Raw genomic sequence first — 19663 nt, 5'->3', positions numbered from 1 at the left:
GCCAGTGGACAGCTCAGCAGCATTAATTGCATTCATAATCTCAACTATCACATCTTTTTCCAAAATTTTTTCATCATCCCAAATAGAAACTCTATACCCATTAAGCAATAACTCCCCATCACTCCCTCCCACGGGGCCCTGGTAAGCTCTAATTTACTTTCTGTAGTGATGAATTTGCCTGCTCTAGACATTTCATGTAAGAATCACACAGTATGTGGCTTCTTATGCCTGGCTTCTTTCGCTTAGCATAAACTTCTCAAGCTGTAGCATGTATCAGAACGTCATTTTTATTTATGGCTGAATAATATTTCATTGTGTGGATATGCCACAATTTTATTCATCCATTGAGGGACACTTGGGTTGTTCCCCCTTTTTGGCTATTGTGAATAATGCTGCTGTGGATATTTGTATCCAAGTAACTGTGTCAGTCCCTGCTTTCAGTTCTCCCAGCTTTCCCTCTTACCCAAGATAAAACGGGACAATTGTGTCTACTACACAGGACTGTCATGGAGACACAAGGAGAGAAAGGTGTAAAGCACACAGCACGCTGAAACAGTGTCGCTGGCCCCGCCTCCCCCAGTAACACTCACCCTTAATAAAGGAGTATCAGAGGGTCAGCAAGTCAATGGTGCCCCTGGCAAGGACCTCTCCGTTTAAAAAGCATGGATACTTGAATGGCCGCACCAGTGGCCTCCTCTGCTTCGTTCGCACACTACAAACGTTTCAGCATTTAGACAACTGGCCCCAAGAATAAGAGCCTCAGAGGAGTTCAATCTCAGCTGGAGGCCGACCACGGTGGGAGGAGGAAAACAAAGTTAGGAAGCAACGCTTTACAGGCCTTTGCTCTCCACTTCTAGCACAGGGTTGAGGGAAGCCCGGTGCGGAATGTTCCAGTCTCCTCTTCCAGACGTATGACCCTCAGGGGTCCAGCCCCTCCTTGGGCCTCCGTTCCCTCATCTAGGAAATGAGGAGTTTGGCTTAGCCCAGTAGTTTAATTTAATTTTTTTTTTTAGAAGAGAAGGGGAATTCTTAGAATATGGACAGCATTTTAAGAAGTTTTGGAGAAGTGAGAAAAAAATATGGGAAAAAGTGACGTCCAGGGTTTTAAGGGGGTAAGGAAAAGAGCGGCAGCGCAGCACCTCGGTTGTCTCTGTGGTGAACCAGGCAGCCGCAAAAAGTGTGAAGAGACAGAGGGCACCTGCTTCCGGAGGCCGGTCCTTCTGCCAAGCTACAGACCACCTTCACTTTCCAGCTGTAAGTCTAGCGATGGAAGGCAGACACTTGGAAGGTGAGTTTAAGAAGAAACAGGATCACTTACACCCTATTTCTTAAACTTCAGCTTTATTCCTGGAGGGGGCACACGTGCCTGGCGGTCCTGCAACACCAGGTTGATGTGTGGAGCGGATGGAGCAAGCCCCTATTCCAAATCCCTGCTCCAAAAATCCATTTAATATATTGTCATTGGATACAGGACAGGATACATCAAATACTAAACTGAGAAGAGCAGATACTACCCTCGATCTTAGCCAAAAGGCTGGGAAGCAATTAGCCCAGCAGTTTTACAACTGGGTTCCAAGGAGCCATCCGTGTTCTTCTCAAAGCCAGGGCCCAGCACGGGGAAGGGAGCAACAGGGGTCTAGCCCCAGGCTGGTCAACCACCGCAGATCTGGAAATCTGTCTTCGCATCGGGAAATCTACAGCTAAAACTGCAGGCAAGGCCCTGGACTGGGAGGCCCCTGAGATCTCCTGGGTGCTGCAGCCCCCACCCCCCAGGTGGTGTCCTCTCTCCCCTAGGGAGGGAACTGGATGAATGGTCCCTGAGGATGAGGGTCATCTCCCAGCGTACCAGGATTGCTGGAGGCCCAGACATCCATTCAGAGCGTGGCTCAAGCAGCAGGGGCCTTCCATGGGGAGCAATGTATCGCTGGGTCCTGGGGCAACCTGGAAATGACCCAGGAGCCCTGCTGCTCTCCAAACAGCACCCTAGCTCTCTAGTCATTAACAGTCCTTCAGTCAAGAAGAGATGTGAATGGGGGGAGGGTATAGCTCAAGTGGTGGAACACATGCTTAGCATGCACGAGGTCCCGGGTTCAATCTCCAGTACCTCCTCCAAATATAGACAAATAAATAAACCGAATTACCTCCTCCCTCATAAAACAAACAACCAAACAAAAAAGAAAGAAAGAAAAAAAAAAGAGATGTGCTTGCAGTCCAAGGCAGGGAGCCAGGCTGGGTTCTATTAGGACAGCAGGATGGGGAAGGGTCAAGAGCAGAGACTCTGAAGTCTCTGCTTCCTCCATTCCAGCTGTGTGGCCTTGAGCAAGTTACTTAACCTCTCTGTGTCTTCAACACCTCATCTTTAAAGTGGAGATGATCTATGTGGTAGATGTGAGGATTAAGTAAGTTGTTTAAAGCCCTAAGGACAGTGTTGGGCACACAGTTAAGAGCTGTTCCCAGGAAGTTCCTTTCTTAAGTTTTCAATCTACTTCTACCCTTGGGACTTTTTTGCAGTGCTGTGGCAGGAAGTGGGAAAAGCAAGGGTACATGCTCCATTGACCCAGCTGCCCTTCCAATCCAGCTGGCCACCCAGCCAGACCCTGCCCAGGAGGGGCTCAAGCAAAGGTGGACTTTGAGTTCATCAGATTCATTGACAACAGGATGGAGATGCTATTCTGGGCACTGGGAGACAGAGGAGGGCCAAGGGATCTTAGCAGAGATGAAAAGCTGGCTCCAGGGCCAATGACAGGGAGCTCAAATCCCTGGAGGATGGGCAGGCACTTAGAAGCGAGGCACTGGCCCAAGCCACCCATATTCCATGTCCTTGGTTGCCCTGGAGATCGAAGGTTGCCTAGATGGCTAGGCAGATTCTAAGCCAGCTCCCCAAGGCTCCAGACCCCAGGGAGGGGGATCCAGCAGTCAGCCTCACTCCTAGTCCAGTGCCCTTTGCTCTAGGTCACTCTGTCTCTTTCAACAACAAGCCAGCATTTATAAAATGCATCATAGCTGGGAAATAGACAGCTTAGCAGTTTCCAAAGATGACGAAGTGGTCTTAGCCTCAAGGCACAAGGACACAATTAAATAATATTGAATCGCTCAATGAAAAAAGAATTCCTTTTCCAATTTTCCTTCAAGACTCGCATCATCAAGAAGAAAGTCTCAGTGTGGCGTGACCGTCTTGCTAACATGTCTCTAATACTCGCGAATCTCACCTCAAAACAAAGAGAAAGGAGGCTCTGAGCCTTAAGTAAGCAAAAGAGTGTCCAGCTAGGATTTAATGCCAACTTCTCCAGTTATCCTTATGTACATGAAATCAATACCAGTTTCCCAGGCATTTCCTGATACAAAGTTTCCTTTTGAAACTCATTTAAGTTAAAAGATGAGTTGATTTGAAGAAAAATGTTACATTAATCATCATAAGGGTGGTATGCAGATACAGGAAAACCTGTGAAGGTGATCTGAGATTGACTGATGTCTGTGAGTCCATTTGAGCACCACTGTTATTATCCCCATATTCAGATGGTGAAACTGAGGCTCCAGGGATGCCCAGATGAAAAATGGCAGAACTGAGTTTCATGTGTTCTTGGGGACAAAGATTGAAGCCTCTGACTGCTCCAGAGGCTGAGGAGCTGTCCCCTGCCAGGAAGCCAGCATGTTTGTGCCAGCTCAGATCCTAGGCTGCTGCTCAGATCCTAGGGTGTGGTTGGGGGAGGTGCCAGTGAAGTGTGGCTGTGAGCTGGGCTGGGGGCGCTACAGAAAGAGGAACTTGGAATCATTATTATTTCCTCTCATTCAAGCTCCTTACTTTTTAAAAGGTGCATGTTTTCCGGAGAGCCAAACAAGCACTAGGAATAGATTTCTTTTGTGCAGAAACTCAAGCTGATGGGTCATTTCCCCCTTAACAAGAACAAACTTCCTGGCCTCAGCCTATTATTGTTTATGGAAACAAAGAGGCATGCATCTACGCAGGGCCCAGAGAACCATATCCTGCCAGCGGACCTCCTGCAAGCAATGGCCTCCAGGAGCTATCTGCCCTGGGGCACTTCCAGCATCCCACAGATGATGCCAGGCTGATCCATGTCAGAAGCCTGCCCCAACCCACCTGTTCCCATCATTGTCGTTAGAAATCCATGCAGGCCCTTTCAACAGGACCCTCCTCCAGGTCTGAGTTTTCCCTGGAATCCACTGATACTTCCTTGCAAAAACCACATTGAAACTGAGTGCCACCTGGCGGGGGAGGGTATAGCTCAAGTGGTAGAGCCCATGCTTAGCATGTATGAGGTCCTGGGTTCAATCTCCAGTAACTCCTCCAAGAATAAATAAATAAACCTAATTACCTCCCCCTAGCAGAAAACAAAACAAAACTGACTGCCACCTGCCGGGCCTTAGTGACAGGGGTTCGGGGGGCAGGTGGAGACCTGGCACAGTTGCTCATGGGCCCAACTGAAATGAACTCCAGCAAGATATCCTACAAATGACACTGCTGGATACTAATGGGCTCCTTTATAGCCCTGTCTCCACTATTCTAAATCAGCCTCTTCCCTTCCCAAATCTTAGGTGCCTGATCTGTAAAATGGATACACTAATAATAGCCACTTAGGGAGTTTCTAGAAAGATCCAGGAGCAAGTCATTGCAGAGCTGGACCCAGAGGGCCTAAAGAATATCATCATGTCAACCAGGAGAAGGGCTGGAATATTCGTGAAGGAAGAGGCCTGGCCCCACTCTTCTAATAGGCAATGGGGCTCTGGTTCTCCAGAGGAAGAGAAATTCATGGGCCTAATGTGTCTCCATATACACCCAGTTCCTCAAACAACTAAGGCCTTCTTACAAGGGCAGACAAGACAAAGTGAAAAGAAGGCATTGAAAAACAAGTAACAAAAATGAATCCAAATGTCATCAAAATGAAAAATCTTTGTGCTTCAAAGGACACCCTCAAAAAAGTAAAAAAACAATCCACAGAATGGGAGAAAATATTTGCAAATACACATATCTGATAAAGGACATGTATCTAGAACATAAAAAGAACTCTTAGGATTCAACATCAGTAAGATAAGCAACCCAATTTAAAAATGGACAAAGGACTTGAATAGAATTTTCTCCAAAGAAGATATACAAATGGCCAATAAGCACATGAAAAGGTGATCAGCAGCATTAGTCATTAGGGAAATGCAAGTCAAAACCACCATGAGATACCACTTCACGCCTACCAGGATGAATAAAATAAAAGACAGAAAGTGCCAAGTGTCCGAGAAGATGTGGCGAGATGGGAACCTTCACCCGCCGCTAGTGGGAATGTCAAATAGTGCGACCATTTTGACATTCCTCAACTGATTAAACATCAAGTTACCACACGACCCAGTAATTCCACTCCTAAATATATACCCAAGAGAAATGAAAACATATGTCTGTGCAAAGACTTGTACATGGATGTTCACAGTGGCATTATTCACAACAGTCCAACAGTGGAAACAACCCAAGTGTCTATCAGTTGATGAGAAGATAGATAAAATGTGGTTTATCCATTAAATGGCATATTATCCAACCCTAAAAAGGAATGAAATACTCATACAAGCTACAACATGGAAGAACCTTGAAAACATGCTAAGTGAAAAAAATCAGGCACAAAAGTCCACATATTGTACGATTCTATTCACAGTAAATGTCCAGAATAGGTAAATCCATAGAGACAGAAAGCAGATTAGTGGTTGCCTGGGGCGGGAAGAAAGGGAATAGGGAGTATGGGGTTTCTATTTGGGGTGATAAAATGCCCTGGAACCAGACAGTGGTAAGAGTTGCACAATTCTGAATATTTTAAAAACCACTGAACTGTGCAATTGAAAAGGGTGAATTTCATGGTATATGTGAATTATATCTCCATAAAGCTAGTGTTTTAAAAATGAAGTCTGTAGTGGTGAATGGTATATTATACTGTTAGCAGGGTCATCTAGTATTATTATTATTATAATTCCTGGCCCACCCAGTTCAGAGCAACCTTGCCCCCCAAACACCTGCCACCTGTATCACTTTTGATCTGGAGGCACCTGGAAGGTGAGCTGCCCAGATCTCTACAGAGCCTGGCACACATGTGTGACTCCAGTTTCCGGGCAGCTTCTTCAAGCTGACAAGCCTAAGAACATGCCATAGGCTGTCTCACCAGCACTAGAGATTAGCCAGCCATACAGACAATGTTTCCAGCCTGGGGGCTGGGGCAACGTAGGGAGGAAACAATATTCCATATGCTCCCCTGAATCCCCTAGCCTTCTTTGCTGGCCAATGGACTGGGAGAGAAAGTCATGTGTCACATCAGGGCCAAGGCAGTTACAGCTCGTCTGCCTCCTTCACTCCTCTCTTCCCTTTGGTGGTGGAGACACAAAAGCAGCCAGAACCCCTGGTCTTTACGCAGAAGAGACCCAGTCAGATGGTGCATGAGAAAGACAGAAACGTCTGGTGTGTGAAGCCCCTGAGACTTGGGGTTTGTTTGTTGTGGCAGCTAGCATTAATCATCCTGACTAATGCATTGCCTTTTAATGAGTCCAGCCTCTCTGGCCAGCCCTCTGAGGCTGGGGGCCCTCCTGACCCTCCTTGGCCTCTCACAACTCCACAGCTGGAGTTCATGTCTGGATGATTTCCTCATTCAATGGCCTGATTTTGGAAGCACAGACACAGGACGGGAAAGTCAGATGAGAGCCACTGCCAGGGGACTGTCTCATGTGTACCAGCTCCTGGGCTCTGTTCTTGTGGTATTTATGACTCTCACCACTACCCAACCCACTTGACAGAAGAGCAGCCGGAGGTACTGGGAGTACTTAAGTCACTTTCCTAAGGCCACTCAGCTAAAAGAGGCCAAGTCTGGCTTCCAATCCAGGTCTACCTGGTTCTAAAACTCACCTTCTCACAGCTGCCTTTGTATTAGATCTCTGCAGCTTTCAGCCCATTCCAAAGCTCACCCTGGGCTGGGGTCCTCTCACCACCCCCAGAGCAAAGCTGGCCGTGTATGGGCAACTGACACAGGATTCTGGGCAGCATCCAATACGCGGACTCTGCCTCTTGAGATGGATGCCTTCAAGTCAGGGTTTGAAGAGCATCTTCCTACAGGAAGTGAGAATTTGGCTCCGGGCATAAGCTTTGACTTTGAGCAGGGACTTTTCAGCCAGACTCCCAGCAAACACACTCTGTCAGACATCAGGGGACACAAGCCAACCCAGTATCAGCTCCCCAGAAAGAGACCTGAGGTGACAGATGGGAGAGGCCCACACAGGGAAGATTCCCGGAGCTCCCTCACTGTCAAGCCAAACTCGCAATGAATGAGAGCCACGTGTCCAGCACTGCGCGGGGGCAGGGGACACAGAGAGAGGTCAGATGCCATCATCTCTGCCCAGTGAGCTGATAACCCGGCCACCCACAGCCACGGCCCTCATCCTATGCACTGCCTTCCTTGGGGACACTTGCACCCACTCAGTAACTCAAGATAGACACAGGGAGTCACTTGGGATTCCCCTTGCCCCCTCTCTCCACACCCCACACTTGCCACTCCCTGAAAGCAACTTCCTCCTAACCTTTCCCAAGGCCCGAGGGCCTCCCCAGCCCCACGGCTGCTGCTGAGCCCCACGGATGGTCTTCTGCCTCCAGCCCACCCCTCTCCCCTTTCTCCTCTACGTGGCAGGAAAGACCATCCTAACCTGGGAATGGCATTCAGAGGCCTAGGGGGGCCCCCTGCCCTTAGGACGGTGTCAAACTCCCCACCATGGTTTTCCAGGCCCTGATGCTCAGAGAGCCCCTGTCCCCCTACCTTTTCACTCCTGTTGACACTGACCTCCCTCCCCATCCCCTTTCCCACCTCTGCACCAAAGTCTCTCACCCTCAGCACTATTAGCACTTCAGGACAGATAATTCTTTGCTGTGGGGGCCGTCCTGTACATTGTAGGTGGATCCACAGCATCCCTGCTCCATATCCATTAGATGCCAATAACACATCCCCCCAGTTCTGACAACCAAAGATATTTCAAGACATTACCAAATGTTCCCTGGTGGTGCAAAATGTCCCCAGGTGAGAACCACTGCCCTATGCCTTTGCACACGAAAGGCCTTTCTCCTTTCCTTTCATTGGTACCTGGCTTCTCCATCACCATCATGTTAAAATTTGATTCAGCTGCATCCACTCCCAGAAGTCTCCCTGGCTCAGCCAGGCTGGATTGAGACAGCTTCTCTGGACCCCTCTCACCTCCCTGTGCACAGTCCCCCACTGCTCCTGTCACACTGCCCTCGACCCATCTGTTGACGTGCTGTCACCCACCTCTGTAAGGCGGGCTCCTCAGAACACCCCATGGGGCATGGAAGCACTGACCCCGTGGACCTGCAGAGGATAACAGAGCAGCGTGCTCAGAGACCACCCAGGTAGGAGTGATGGCTTCTGACCAGAGGCAGAAGAGGCTCTATGCAGCTGGAACAGAGACATAGAGGGAGAAAGACAGAGTAGGGGCAGCGCCTTCCAGGTGAGAGGCCTTGCAGGGAACAGCCTGGACAAAGGTGATGAGGTGTGGACGTCAAGATGAGACTGGGAAATGGCGTGGCTGGAGCCCAGAGAGGGCTGTGTGGAAAGGATGTTGGAGCAGAATGAGGCCAGGTCGTGAAGACACTTGGATGTGTTCTGCAGACCAAGATGTATTCAGCAGGAGGTGAAATTTAAAAAAAAAAAAGTTTGGGAAATGCCTTGTTAGCAATTAAACAGGTTTCCTTTTTTTTTTTTTAAATACCTTTATTGTGGTACAATTCCTGTACAGTAAACTACACATATTTCAGGTGCATAATTTGATGAATTTTGATAGATGCATACACCAATGAAACCACCACCACAAGGTAAACAGGTTTCTTTATTGCAGGACTTCTCAGAGCCTTTAATATGCTCACAAAGTGGGTGAATCTTTATAAAGGAGAGATGTGGCGAGCAGTGTTGCCCACAAGTAATTGGCTACAGACGGGTTGTTCTCATAGAGATTGTCAAATGATCAGTGTCCCACAGTCCACCGTTCGGGAAATGCTGCTTGGAACCAAGACACATGAGCTGGACTTTGAGGAGGGGTGCGAGGTAAAGACTATCTGGCTTTGGGGACAGTCGCTCTGAGTTGTCCAAAGGCTTCAGAGCCAGTGCTGGGGCCTCGGCCACTCGGCGCCGCTCCCAGCCCCTCACTCCCCAGCACCTGCGGCATCTGCAGCACTGAGAAGTCAAACCAGCTCCTGAGAGAGTGACTGCAGGAAGGACTGGGGAGGCAGCACAGAATTTATTGTAGGAAAACAGTCGGCCCACGGGACCACTTCGGCCACCTCCCCCAGGCCCCTGGGCCATAACATATGGTGTGGTTTAGATTTTAAAAATTGAGGAGTACTTAAGGAAAAAATGTTGGCAGGCTGTGAGGCACTTGTAAAACCATCTGAGCTGATGGGGAGGCTGGGCCCCATCCCTCCAGGAGATGGAGGCAGAGCTGAGCAGGGGTGGGGAGGTCTGGAGGGCCCAGACTGGGGTCTGCGAACAGAGGCTTCTGGTCGAGGTTGGCTAGTAGGGGAGAGAGGGAAGCAGCCCCCTTCAGCAGCCCTCGGATAGGCCGAAAGAGCCAGCAAGGCCGGGCAAAGAAGCCACCTCGTCCTCACTGCAGAAGCCAGGCCAGCGCCAAGGCCAGGGCAGCAGGAGGGCAGTCGGGGGACGGGCGGGGTGGGAAACAGTGCACCACATGGGAGAGGCCAAGGGCTCCGGGATCACCCCGACCTGGGCTCAACTCCCGCCTGTGTGACCTGGGACAGCGACAGCCCCTCCTGAGCCTCCCCGTCCTCATATGTAAGTTGGAGCCAATAGGATCACATCACACAGTGACAGCAAGACTAAGTGAGATGGTGCCTGGACACAGTGGGTCCTCAGCACGTGTTAGCCGCCATTGTTTGAAGGGAACCCAAGCAGGTGGGCAGCCGGAAAGGGGGCACGAATGAGCGCTACACGGACAAAGCCGAGCCACTGCAGGAACCGCCCTCGCCAAGGGCAGCGGAATCATCTCTTAGCTGCGTGGCCGTGGCAGGTCACTCCCTGCTCTGGGTCCCAGCAGCTGCCCGTAAACAGGCTGGGACCCCACATCTCACAGAGGCTGGGACCATCACAGATAACGTCTAGCTGGTGTCTGGCTGGCTGCAGGCACTCAGCGGTGAGCTGCTCTCATCCCCCAGAGGATTTACACCCTCAGGCCTGCTATGCCCAGGGAGCTTGCCCTGTGTCAAGAGGTGGCCAAGAGACCAAAAATATCCACTTGCAGCCTCATCGTTGCATCAGGGGCTGCGTCTGTGGGTGATCAGGGACCCTGCTCAGACATGTCTCCTCCTTGACCATTTTCAGCCTTTCACCGACGCCAACAAGCCCACATCTGGAACAAAGCGAGGCCATGCTGCCTGGCGACCCTGCAGACGGAGCGAGCAGCTGGGTCCACACCTCATACAGAGCCCTGTCCAGCGTCTGGAGGCATTTATCGACATGAATCCTCTCGCTTCTGAAAAGTGCAAAGGCACTGGGAGCGCGAGCCACTCCATTAAGAGACGGGTATGACTACCAGGGAAGCGGAAGGAGAGGAAACAGCAACGAGAGTGAGAGAATGACAGCTGGGGTGGGGCTCAGCAGGAGAAGGAGGAAGTGACGCAGGAGGCATCTCTGGGGTGAGGCTGGGCTGGTCCCCACGGAGATGACCACTGGCCGCCCGCAGGTGCTGGAGGCGAGCACACCTGCTCCAGGCAAGGACTCAGTGTGGCCCGAGCCGCCCTCCTCATGTGCTCAGGCCCCTGGGACCTCCCAACCATCCAAGGGGGCAGCGAGGGTGTGAGGTGGGACCAGAGCTGCCAAGGACCCCCGCAACCCTTGCTGAGAAGGATGAGAAGGTGCGGCTTACCCGTTTCAAGGGACTTCCATGTCGTGGGAATAAAATGTATAAAACTACAAAGAGACTGTCCATACGTGCAGGGGAGAGGAGGAGGCCTGGTTGTAAACTTAGAAGGAGCTACTGTGGGTTTGAGGTCCTCAGGTCACCCTGGATGCCTTCACCGGAGGGTGGCAGGCTGTCAGCAGCCCACCTGCTGCTGGAGGAGCTGCTGTAAGGGACCTGGATTCCTTCTGTCCATAGTCCTACCTCATCTCTTGAGTGGAAGTCAATCTATAGCATCCACGTTTACTTGCGTTAGGCGTCAGTACTGTCATGCGTGGACACAGCCACGGGGGTGCCCCTGAGGTGGGCTCAGGGTGGCCCTTGCCCTTCAGCACACTCAGAACACCTCAGAATACTCTGCATTCTGTTCTATGCCCAACTCACATGGCCTCTGCCAACACAGCTTCAGCCAGCCCCATCCCTTCCTGATTCCCCGACCCTCCCCTCACAGCAGCCTCTCCGACCCACCCCTGCTGTGCTCTTCTGGGCACCCCGACCCCTGCCACTGCAGGGCCTCCAGCTATCCTGTCGCCAATGCTTGGGTGTGAGCAGGGGGCAGCACAGGGCCCTTGGAGGGGCTGCATCCCTAAGAAGCAGGCCTCCCACCCTTGGCCTGGCCTTGGCCTGGCCCACCTGCCTCAGCCCTGCCAGGCTTGGGTGCCCTCTGGGGGAGGAGGAGAATTCTGGATCTGGTGACCAATGGCAGCCGTCGGCCAGGTGCTCCCCACACGGCCTGGCACAGATCTGGGTCCATATTCCTGGGTAAGTCCTCCCATTCCTCCTGCTGTGGGGTTTGGGGGCCTCTTACCTTTGGGGTGAGGTACTTGGTCATAATTTCCTTCCCTTTTTTCCCCAGCTTTTCATCTGGAGTAACTTCATATTCTGCCTAAAACAGAAGGAAAAGAACAATAATAGGTTTGCTGACGAGCTTCTTATAGTCAGAGAACCTTAGAGGCCCCTGGAGAGGACTCCCTGGAGGTCACCTGACCAATGCCCTCCTTCTGCAGGGCAGGAAGCTGAGGCCCAGAGAGGGGAGGAGCCCTGATGCCCAGTCCAGCCTGCCCTGCCCCATCCTGGACTCTGGCTTAGAACAGCACGTCTTCTCTTGAGCAGTGCGTTGGAATCACTGGGGAGAAAATGCTGTGCTCTGGCCCCACACTACACCAGCGGGGTCAGACCCTCTGGCAATGGGGGCTGAGCACCCAGGCAGCTGGGGTTGAGAATCACCAACTTAGATAAAGCAAAGGACTCCACTGGAAAACAGAGCCACCAAACGAGAAGGCCCCGGAGAGGCTGCCTGAGGTCACTCAGACCTTACAAACTGCGGGACCTTGGACAGTTTCCACTGTCCATATACAATGCAGATGGAAAAAGCACCTACATGGAAGGCAACTGTGCAGTGAGAATGTGATAAAGCCAGGCACATGGTAACTACTCAATTAACAGTGGCCATAATTATCACCATTGTTACTACTGCGCTGTCCAAGAGAAGACAATCATACGGATGCTGTATCTTTTACAGCTTTTCAGCTTATAAAGTGAACATATGGAGATTTTTCAGATGCTCATCTGAACCTCAAAAAGAGCCCAGGTAGTGATGTGAGAGAGCAGGAGCTGCTGGCATAACCCTTCATCACATATGGAGAGTGGGAGGTTCAGTAAGTTGCCCAGGGTCATTCAGGGGGAGGTGGCAGGGCTGGGACTTGGACCTCTAAGCCTGAAGCTCTTTCTCAACAACACCAAGGAATTTAGGATCCAGATCGCTGGCCAAGCCAGTGGGATCCAGGGGCTAAAGAAGTGAAACCTTGTAAGACAAGACCGTTGTATTTTCCTTGAGCCAAGAGGGGCTCCCTCACTCACATCTGATCCACTTGCCAAGTGGATAAAAGGCCTCAAGGTAAGGAAAAGCCTGGGTGAGCCTGCCTTTCTCACTTAAACAAGGGAACTAATTGCAAATTGTTTATAACCATTTCAAAATCCACCACCCAAGGATTTGTCAGCCTCGGTCCAAAAGTACAGCTATTTCAAAAGAGGAAATGACATCAGCACAAACGGACTGGAACTCCCTCCCAAGCCCTCTCACTGTGGAGTCAGACCCCCCAGCCCTCCTGGTCTGGCTCAAGGCAACCTCTCAACCCAGAGTCTAGGGTCCAATTTCTCCCCAGATCAGCCCGGAAGACCCTCCCAGGCTGGGGCTGCATCACTAAAGGGCCTGGGGGTTCTAGGACACAAGTGCCCACCCGTTTTCCAGGGTGAGGAGAGAAGCTCCCGGTGTCCAGCTGCCCTGGAAACCCCGCCTGGTGATCTGGCACCACGGGAAGGTACCCAGACTGTTTTGCAGGGCCCAGGCCACAGGCAAATGGCCGACCACCTTTTGGGGTAACTCAGTCCCATGCAGAACCCTGGATTCGCACTGTCCCAAAATACATCTGTAAAGGCGGCTCTATTTAACCAACTGGAGGCCTGAGGCTCACTGATCAGCCTCAGTAACCAGCTGAAAATATTATTGCTCTGGGTACTAAAACCCACGTTAAAAAAAAATAACATCACTTTCAGGTCAGCTGCCTCCCAGCAGAGGCCGGGCTGGGCAGCTGGGCGCCACAGTTCCACAGGGAGGCAGCCGGGAGCACGCGGGGACAGGCATCCCCAGCCCGGGATCAAAAGGCCTTTCTTTGAGAGTCCATGTCAGGTCACCACCACTTGAAGAGCATTTGTGTTGGGAGGCAGAAAACCAACAGAAGGCTTCCAGCTGGGCTTTCCACACTGATTAAGTCACCTGGAGTGACAGGCCATGTCTCCACGGTGACCCCCGCGAGGGGCTCATGGGGTACCCGTCCTGAGAGGCCACCTACAGAGAGAAGGCACAAGGGTGGCTCGGCTGTGCGGGCAGAGCTCAGGCAGATCACACGACCCAAGGCGGGGGGACCACCCGGGAACCCACTGCTATGGGAACACCCTTGCCCAGGTAGCGGGCAAAAGCTGCTGAAATCAGCTTAAACCAGAAAACATAAGCAGCAAATAAGAGGTTGCATTGGGCCAACAGCCGAGAATTTTACAATTAGGGTTGGCTCTGGAAATGGCAGCTAGACAACGATTTCAATGAACAGAGAGGTAAACCACGTGCAGGGGTGCCCCCACGATCTACCCCCCGTAAGAGCTCCCCACAACCAGAGAGGGTGGTGGGCTTGGCCCCTCCGCCAACAGAGGGGCACACGCTGCCCTCCCTGCTGTACTGCCCATTTGAAACCTCCTCGTGCCCAGAGCTCAACCCCAACAGCCAGCGCCAACGAGCTCCTGTGCCAATCCACTCAGAGGGTATTTCTCTTCCCCAGATAGATCCACAGTGCCACCCGGGGGAGGCATTTAACGAGCCTTCTCTTTACACTGTGACTTATGCCAAACACAGGAAAGGCCTCTGGGGAGGAGATGCTGTAACACAAAGAGCAAAACACTACATTGGGTTTAAGGGAAAAAGAATGATTTCTGTATCTGTGCCTGCCGATGAGCATAAGCATCTGTGTACATCCTAGTTTATAAACCTACTATTTCATTCTCTTGGCCTGATCTGATTGCATCATCCATCTCAGAAAATGCTAATGAAAATATGTCCCTGCTATTAAAACATACTTGCCTCAGATGATTTTTTAAAATGTGAAGATTGGAAACCAGCACAAGGGGACTTGCCACGTTTTCAAAGAAGCCGGCACTGGTTCAAAGAGCAGAGTCTGAGCTGAATTCCTCTCGGCCTCTGACTAACTTTAGATGTCACCTCCTCCTCCCGGGAGCCCTTCTCCTGCCCCAACAGGAAGATGAAGTCAGAGTGGCTCTGAGGTCTTGCCACCTCCGGCTTCTGTAATTACCCATGTGGTCAGCTTTTCCAGAGTCCTCGTGGCGGGGACAAGTGACGCGCCTGGCTGGCAGCTGCTCACCGCGGCCCTTTCTGGAGGAACACCCAGCTCCACCCACGTTGGCCTCGGCATCTTGCTTGTGCCAACCATGAGGACGGGGGTCTCCGTCTGCCCCTCCGGAGCCACTCTCCTTCTGCAGGGCAGGCGAGTGACGGTGGGGAGTTACCTGCTGGCTCCCTCCCTGCCTGGGCACCGTGGGTTCCTGGACACCCCTCCTGCAGGCTCCCACCCATTCCTGTATCAGTCCCCTTCCTTGTCCCTGCAGAGCTAGAGGTGGTGAAGGTTCAGACGTAGCACATGGGCCAGTACTGATTTCCCTCCCTTGCCCGGCTCTCTGTCACCAGCCCTTCATATGTGAGTGAGCCATCCTTCTCCAGCCAGGACCCTCACTGATACCCTGAACAATCCCTCAGTGGGCTGGCACTGCCTGCCCTCTCCCAAACCCCCAGCTAGAATGAAGCAGCACTGCAGATGGGTGCATCCCCAGGACCCCCAGGGTCAGCCCCACAGCCTGTGCCCACCTGGACAGGCGGAGTGTTCTCTCATCTCTGTTTGCCATATGAGGAGCCCTCTTGGGCCTGGGTCAGGAAGGGATTCCATGGCCCAGATTCAATGGAGAGAAAGAAGGGAGGGAGGAGAGGACCCCTGGCCACGTGGAGTACACACTGAGAGTGGCAGGAGTGACCCCAAGGCGGTGGCACCACAGCTACCAGCTTGAGAGACACATCCTGGGGTGGGTGAATTCGGAAAAGAAGTTAGGAGGGGAGGGTGCTGACCCTCTCCCCAGGGCGGGAGGTGACAGATTTACCAGCTGCTGCCAGAGTCCCACGGTGGGGGAGCTGTGCTCTCCCCTCCTGTCCACTAATCATTCTTCTCCCCAGAGCCTCAGCCCTGGGTGGTTCTCCACCCCCGCCCCCCCACCCCGGACCTGCTCCTCCTCCTCTCCCAGCTTCCAGAATACTTCTCTGTCCTCACTCCCCACCAGGGCTTATAAGGTCACATGCAGAGGCCTTTGTCTCTTCCTGTTATTCTTTTGGTTCTAAGTGAAAAGAATCCCAGCCTAGCCTGATTCAGTCAAAACTGCCATCTCTGGGCTCCTGGAATCCAAGGATGGGTTGAACAACCAAACTGTAGGGAAAGGGGAAATGCAGCCTGGCCCAGAGCACCAGGAACCAGGGACATGAGCACTTCTGGAACCCACTCTCGTCTCTGTGTGTGCAGCATGTGTGTTGGCCTCATTCTCCTTCAGTGCTGCCTGGCTTGCTCCAGTGGTAGGAAACATTCAGTCAACAGCCATGTTTTATTCTAAAGCCTCCTCTACCAGAGAATGACTTCCCTTTAAGTCTATAAATCCCAGAGAAAGAATTCATTGGCCTGCATTGGCTGACAGGCTCATCCCTGCTCCAATCAGCTGTGGTTTGCAGGTCAATCATGAAGAACATGGCAGCTTCTAGGAGAGTCAAGTTGTTTGGGAGTATAGATGGGGCACCCAGGAGCCTGGACAATCCCATAGATGTCCACTATATGAACTCATATTAAGTGGTACTTTTTCAAGATAACCCTGCTCCCAGGGTCTGGCTCTACTAACTCTACTGCAGGTCTCTATGTCCATGTAAAGAATGATTACCCTCTACCCTCCTTCTTTTGGGAGATCACAGCAGTGACAGAAAGACAAAAACAGATACTAGGCATGATTCAAAAATACGAGAAACAGAATACTTAGTTCCCCTGGTGAGGCACCTCAAATCATTTTACAATAAAATTTCAGGATAACCAGGCATGTCTAAACCAGGTGATAGCCCACTAGTTTCAAGTGATTTTCCATAGTCTGGGCTAGTGAATGGCTTGGAGTGCTTTTCAGTATTTCCTGATATGAAATTCCATTTGTTGTAACCTCGTATGTGTAGTCACCAGTCTCCAAGATGGACCCCTTAATAATCCTCGCCTTCTGGTACTCATGCTCTTGAGAACGCTCCTTCCATACCGAACAGAGCTAACCTATGTAACCACTGCAATATTAGGGATATGGCAGGATGGAGCCTCCGAGACCAGGTTATAAAAGACACTGCAGCTTCTACCATGCTTCTTGATCACTCACTCTGGGGAAACCCAGCCATGTTCTGAGGACACTCAAGCAATCCATGGAGAGGCTCACATGGAAGACAACTGAGTCCTCCAGCCAATAGCCAACACCATCCTGCCAGCCATGTGCATAAGCTTGGAAACAGATCAAGCCTTCAGATGATTGCAGCCCCAGCCAACATCTTTTTTTTCCCCCTCATTTTATTTTATTTTTATTGAGGTACAGTCAGTTATAATGTGTCAATTTCTGGTGTACAGCACAATGTCCCAGTCATGCATATATGTACATATATTCGGTTTCATATTCCCAGCCAACATCTTGATATAACTTTTAGAGAGACCTTGAGCCAGTAGCACCCCGGTTAACCATTCCCAAAACCTTGACCCACAGAAACTGTGAGATAATATTTATTATTGTTCCAAGCTGCTACGTTTTAAGGGAATTTCTTACCCAGCAATAGATAATGAATACTTGACAGCTACCTGAAGTCATAGCTAATGTCGCATGTCATTAAAAAATGTTCTTTCTTTTGTTTTTGACATTTTGTTTAATCAGAAAGTAAGTTCCATGAGGGCAGAAACTTCTCTTGCTCACTCTGTAGTTTCCAACTGCTAGAACAGTGTGACATACTGGAGACAGCTCATAGATGTGTGCTGAGTAAATCTGGTTGAGTATCTGCCAACCTGCCAAACTTTCCCCAAAGAGAAGAGACCTGAAGACTTTAAGTTACACCCAAGCTTGGGGACGGCAGGGTTTCAAATGAGCTGGAATGCCATCAAGGCTCCCAGAAAACGATTTAGAGAAGAAGTATGTCACTCTTTAAGAGGTCCATGGCAAAACCCTATTGGCCTGTGGAGGCTGACCTGAGCCTGGAACCCCTTCTGATCCTCTGACCAGCTGGGCAAGTCTTCTTTACCCTCCAGAAGCCAAATCTACCTGAAGTCTTGGCTCAGGTCACTGACTCCATTTCTCTGTGGGAGGGCAATGGGGGGGTCTTTCTTGGGCTCCCAGAAGCAGCTCGACCATCACGACTAAGGGCCAAATTACCCCTGCAGTCTGATGAATGGTGCACAAACGGTTCTGCTGCGCCCGAAATCACCGAGGCCCCATCTTAAAGCAGCCAGCGTCTCCTGTTTGACTTGAGAATCTCAGACGTTAGGTCTGTGCAGCGGAGCAGCCTTCCCTGGGGGCTACGTCAGAGCCCGACAAGGACAGGCTATTTTTTAAATAAACTCCACTTGGTAGAAATTCAACACAGAGGTGGGAACAGTGTGGACGGCACTGGCTGAGCCAGAGGGCACTGGAGCGTGGGCACCAAGGGCACCGCCAGCTCCCCCTCCTCGGAGTTCCAGTCAGGACGGAAGAAAAAAACGTTATTTCAGACGAGCATCGCGCCAGCTCTGGAAAACTTAATAAAGTCTTCGTGCGTAAAAGAGGTGTTCCAAAGGCTGGTCATTTGACGTCAGGATGGGCGGTGAAAGGCCTTGCTAATTCCCAAAGATGCAGACAAAAAACGCGAGGGGGCGGGGGGGGGGGCCTCTCGTGAGTGGCGGCTTCGTTAAGGCGTGTGTAAAGAGCGTTCGTCGCGGTAACACAGGCAGCCAGACTCCCTTTTCCTTTCCAAAAGAAAGCTCTTGGTGCAGGCCCAGCAAAAGAGAACGTCTGCACAACCAGAATGAAAATAGGCATCCATTGGATTTTTTTCTTCTTCTTCTCAAACCGACTGTAAGTGTCTAAAAAGACACGTGGCTGGAAAATTCCACTGGCTCCTGGGTTTAGCCTTGCCCTGCTCTGCCTCATCCACTCTCCAGACAGGTCCTAGAGCTGCCGATGCCTCATCTCTTCCAGATGGGGAGGAGCCTAGGTCGAGGGCTCAGACTCTGGTCCTCACCTCCTTCCTCCATCAGGTTCATCGCCTTGGTGAGCTCATCCAGCCCGTGGCTCTAAATACCAGCTCTATGTTGACAACTCCCAATTTGCTATTTCCAGCCCAGACCTTTCTCACAAACTCCAGAATTCAACACCCACCTCCCCTCGAACATCTCCACCGGGATGCCAGTTAGACATCTGAAGCTGCATGTGCCCAAAATGAAGTTCCAGACCTTCCCCTAAATGAGCCTCCTACAGCCTCACCCTCACTCCATCCTCCCACTTGTGCGGGTCAACACTCTGAAGTCATCCCCAATTCTTCTTTCTCACCCCCAGGGCATCAGAAAACACTGTTAACTCTGCCTTCAGAACAGGCCCCAAATCCTACCACCTGTCACTGTGGCTGGCTGCTTCCATGCTGGCTTGAGTGACCACCAGCTCAAGCTCCCCACTCCCCACCTTGCCCCCCATACCCTGCTCCCAACACAGGAGCCAGAGGGAGCCTTTAAAAACCTAAATCCGGGGGGAGGTATAGCTCAGTGGTAGAGTGCACGCCTAGCACGCACAAGGTCCTGGGTTCAAGCCCCAGTAACTCTATTAAAGATAAATAAATAAAAACCTAATTACCTCTTCCCTCCACAAAAAAAAATTTTAAAAATAAAATAAAAATAAAAACCTAAATCAGACCATGCCACTGCTCTGCTCTGAACCCTCTAGTGGCTCCCCTACTTCACTCAACATCAAAGTTCTTTAATGGTACAAGGTCTTGCATGGTCAACTCCTAGATCCCCTCTGCCCCGGCTCCCTTCGCTCCCTTCTGGCCATGGACACCCTGCCTGCGGGCCTTTGCACT

At 51.2% G+C, this 19663-nt stretch overlaps 1 protein-coding gene and 1 non-coding gene across 3 annotated transcripts in view; both read right to left on the bottom strand.

The window, feature by feature from the left end:
- GRK5 (G protein-coupled receptor kinase 5) overlaps positions 1 to 19663 on the bottom strand; it is a 203971-nt gene that overhangs the window by 39162 nt on the left and 145146 nt on the right. For both annotated transcript variants that reach the window (XM_010997871.3, XM_064488481.1), the window contains one exon: positions 11759 to 11836. In XM_010997871.3, the coding sequence (XP_010996173.1) occupies positions 11759 to 11836 (78 nt within the window). The remainder of the gene's footprint in view (positions 1 to 11758; positions 11837 to 19663) is intronic.
- On the bottom strand, positions 1352 to 1546 carry LOC116156155 (U2 spliceosomal RNA). The gene has a single exon (XR_004140004.1). It is a non-coding gene; the product is annotated as a U2 spliceosomal RNA (small nuclear RNA).

The sequence above is a fragment of the Camelus dromedarius genome, chromosome 8 (assembly GCF_036321535.1).
Source record: "Camelus dromedarius isolate mCamDro1 chromosome 8, mCamDro1.pat, whole genome shotgun sequence".
In the NCBI taxonomy this organism is placed as follows: Eukaryota; Metazoa; Chordata; class Mammalia; order Artiodactyla; family Camelidae; genus Camelus; species Camelus dromedarius.
The sequence above is the reverse complement of the archived record's forward strand: the minus strand, read 5'-3'. Positions and strand labels throughout refer to the sequence as shown.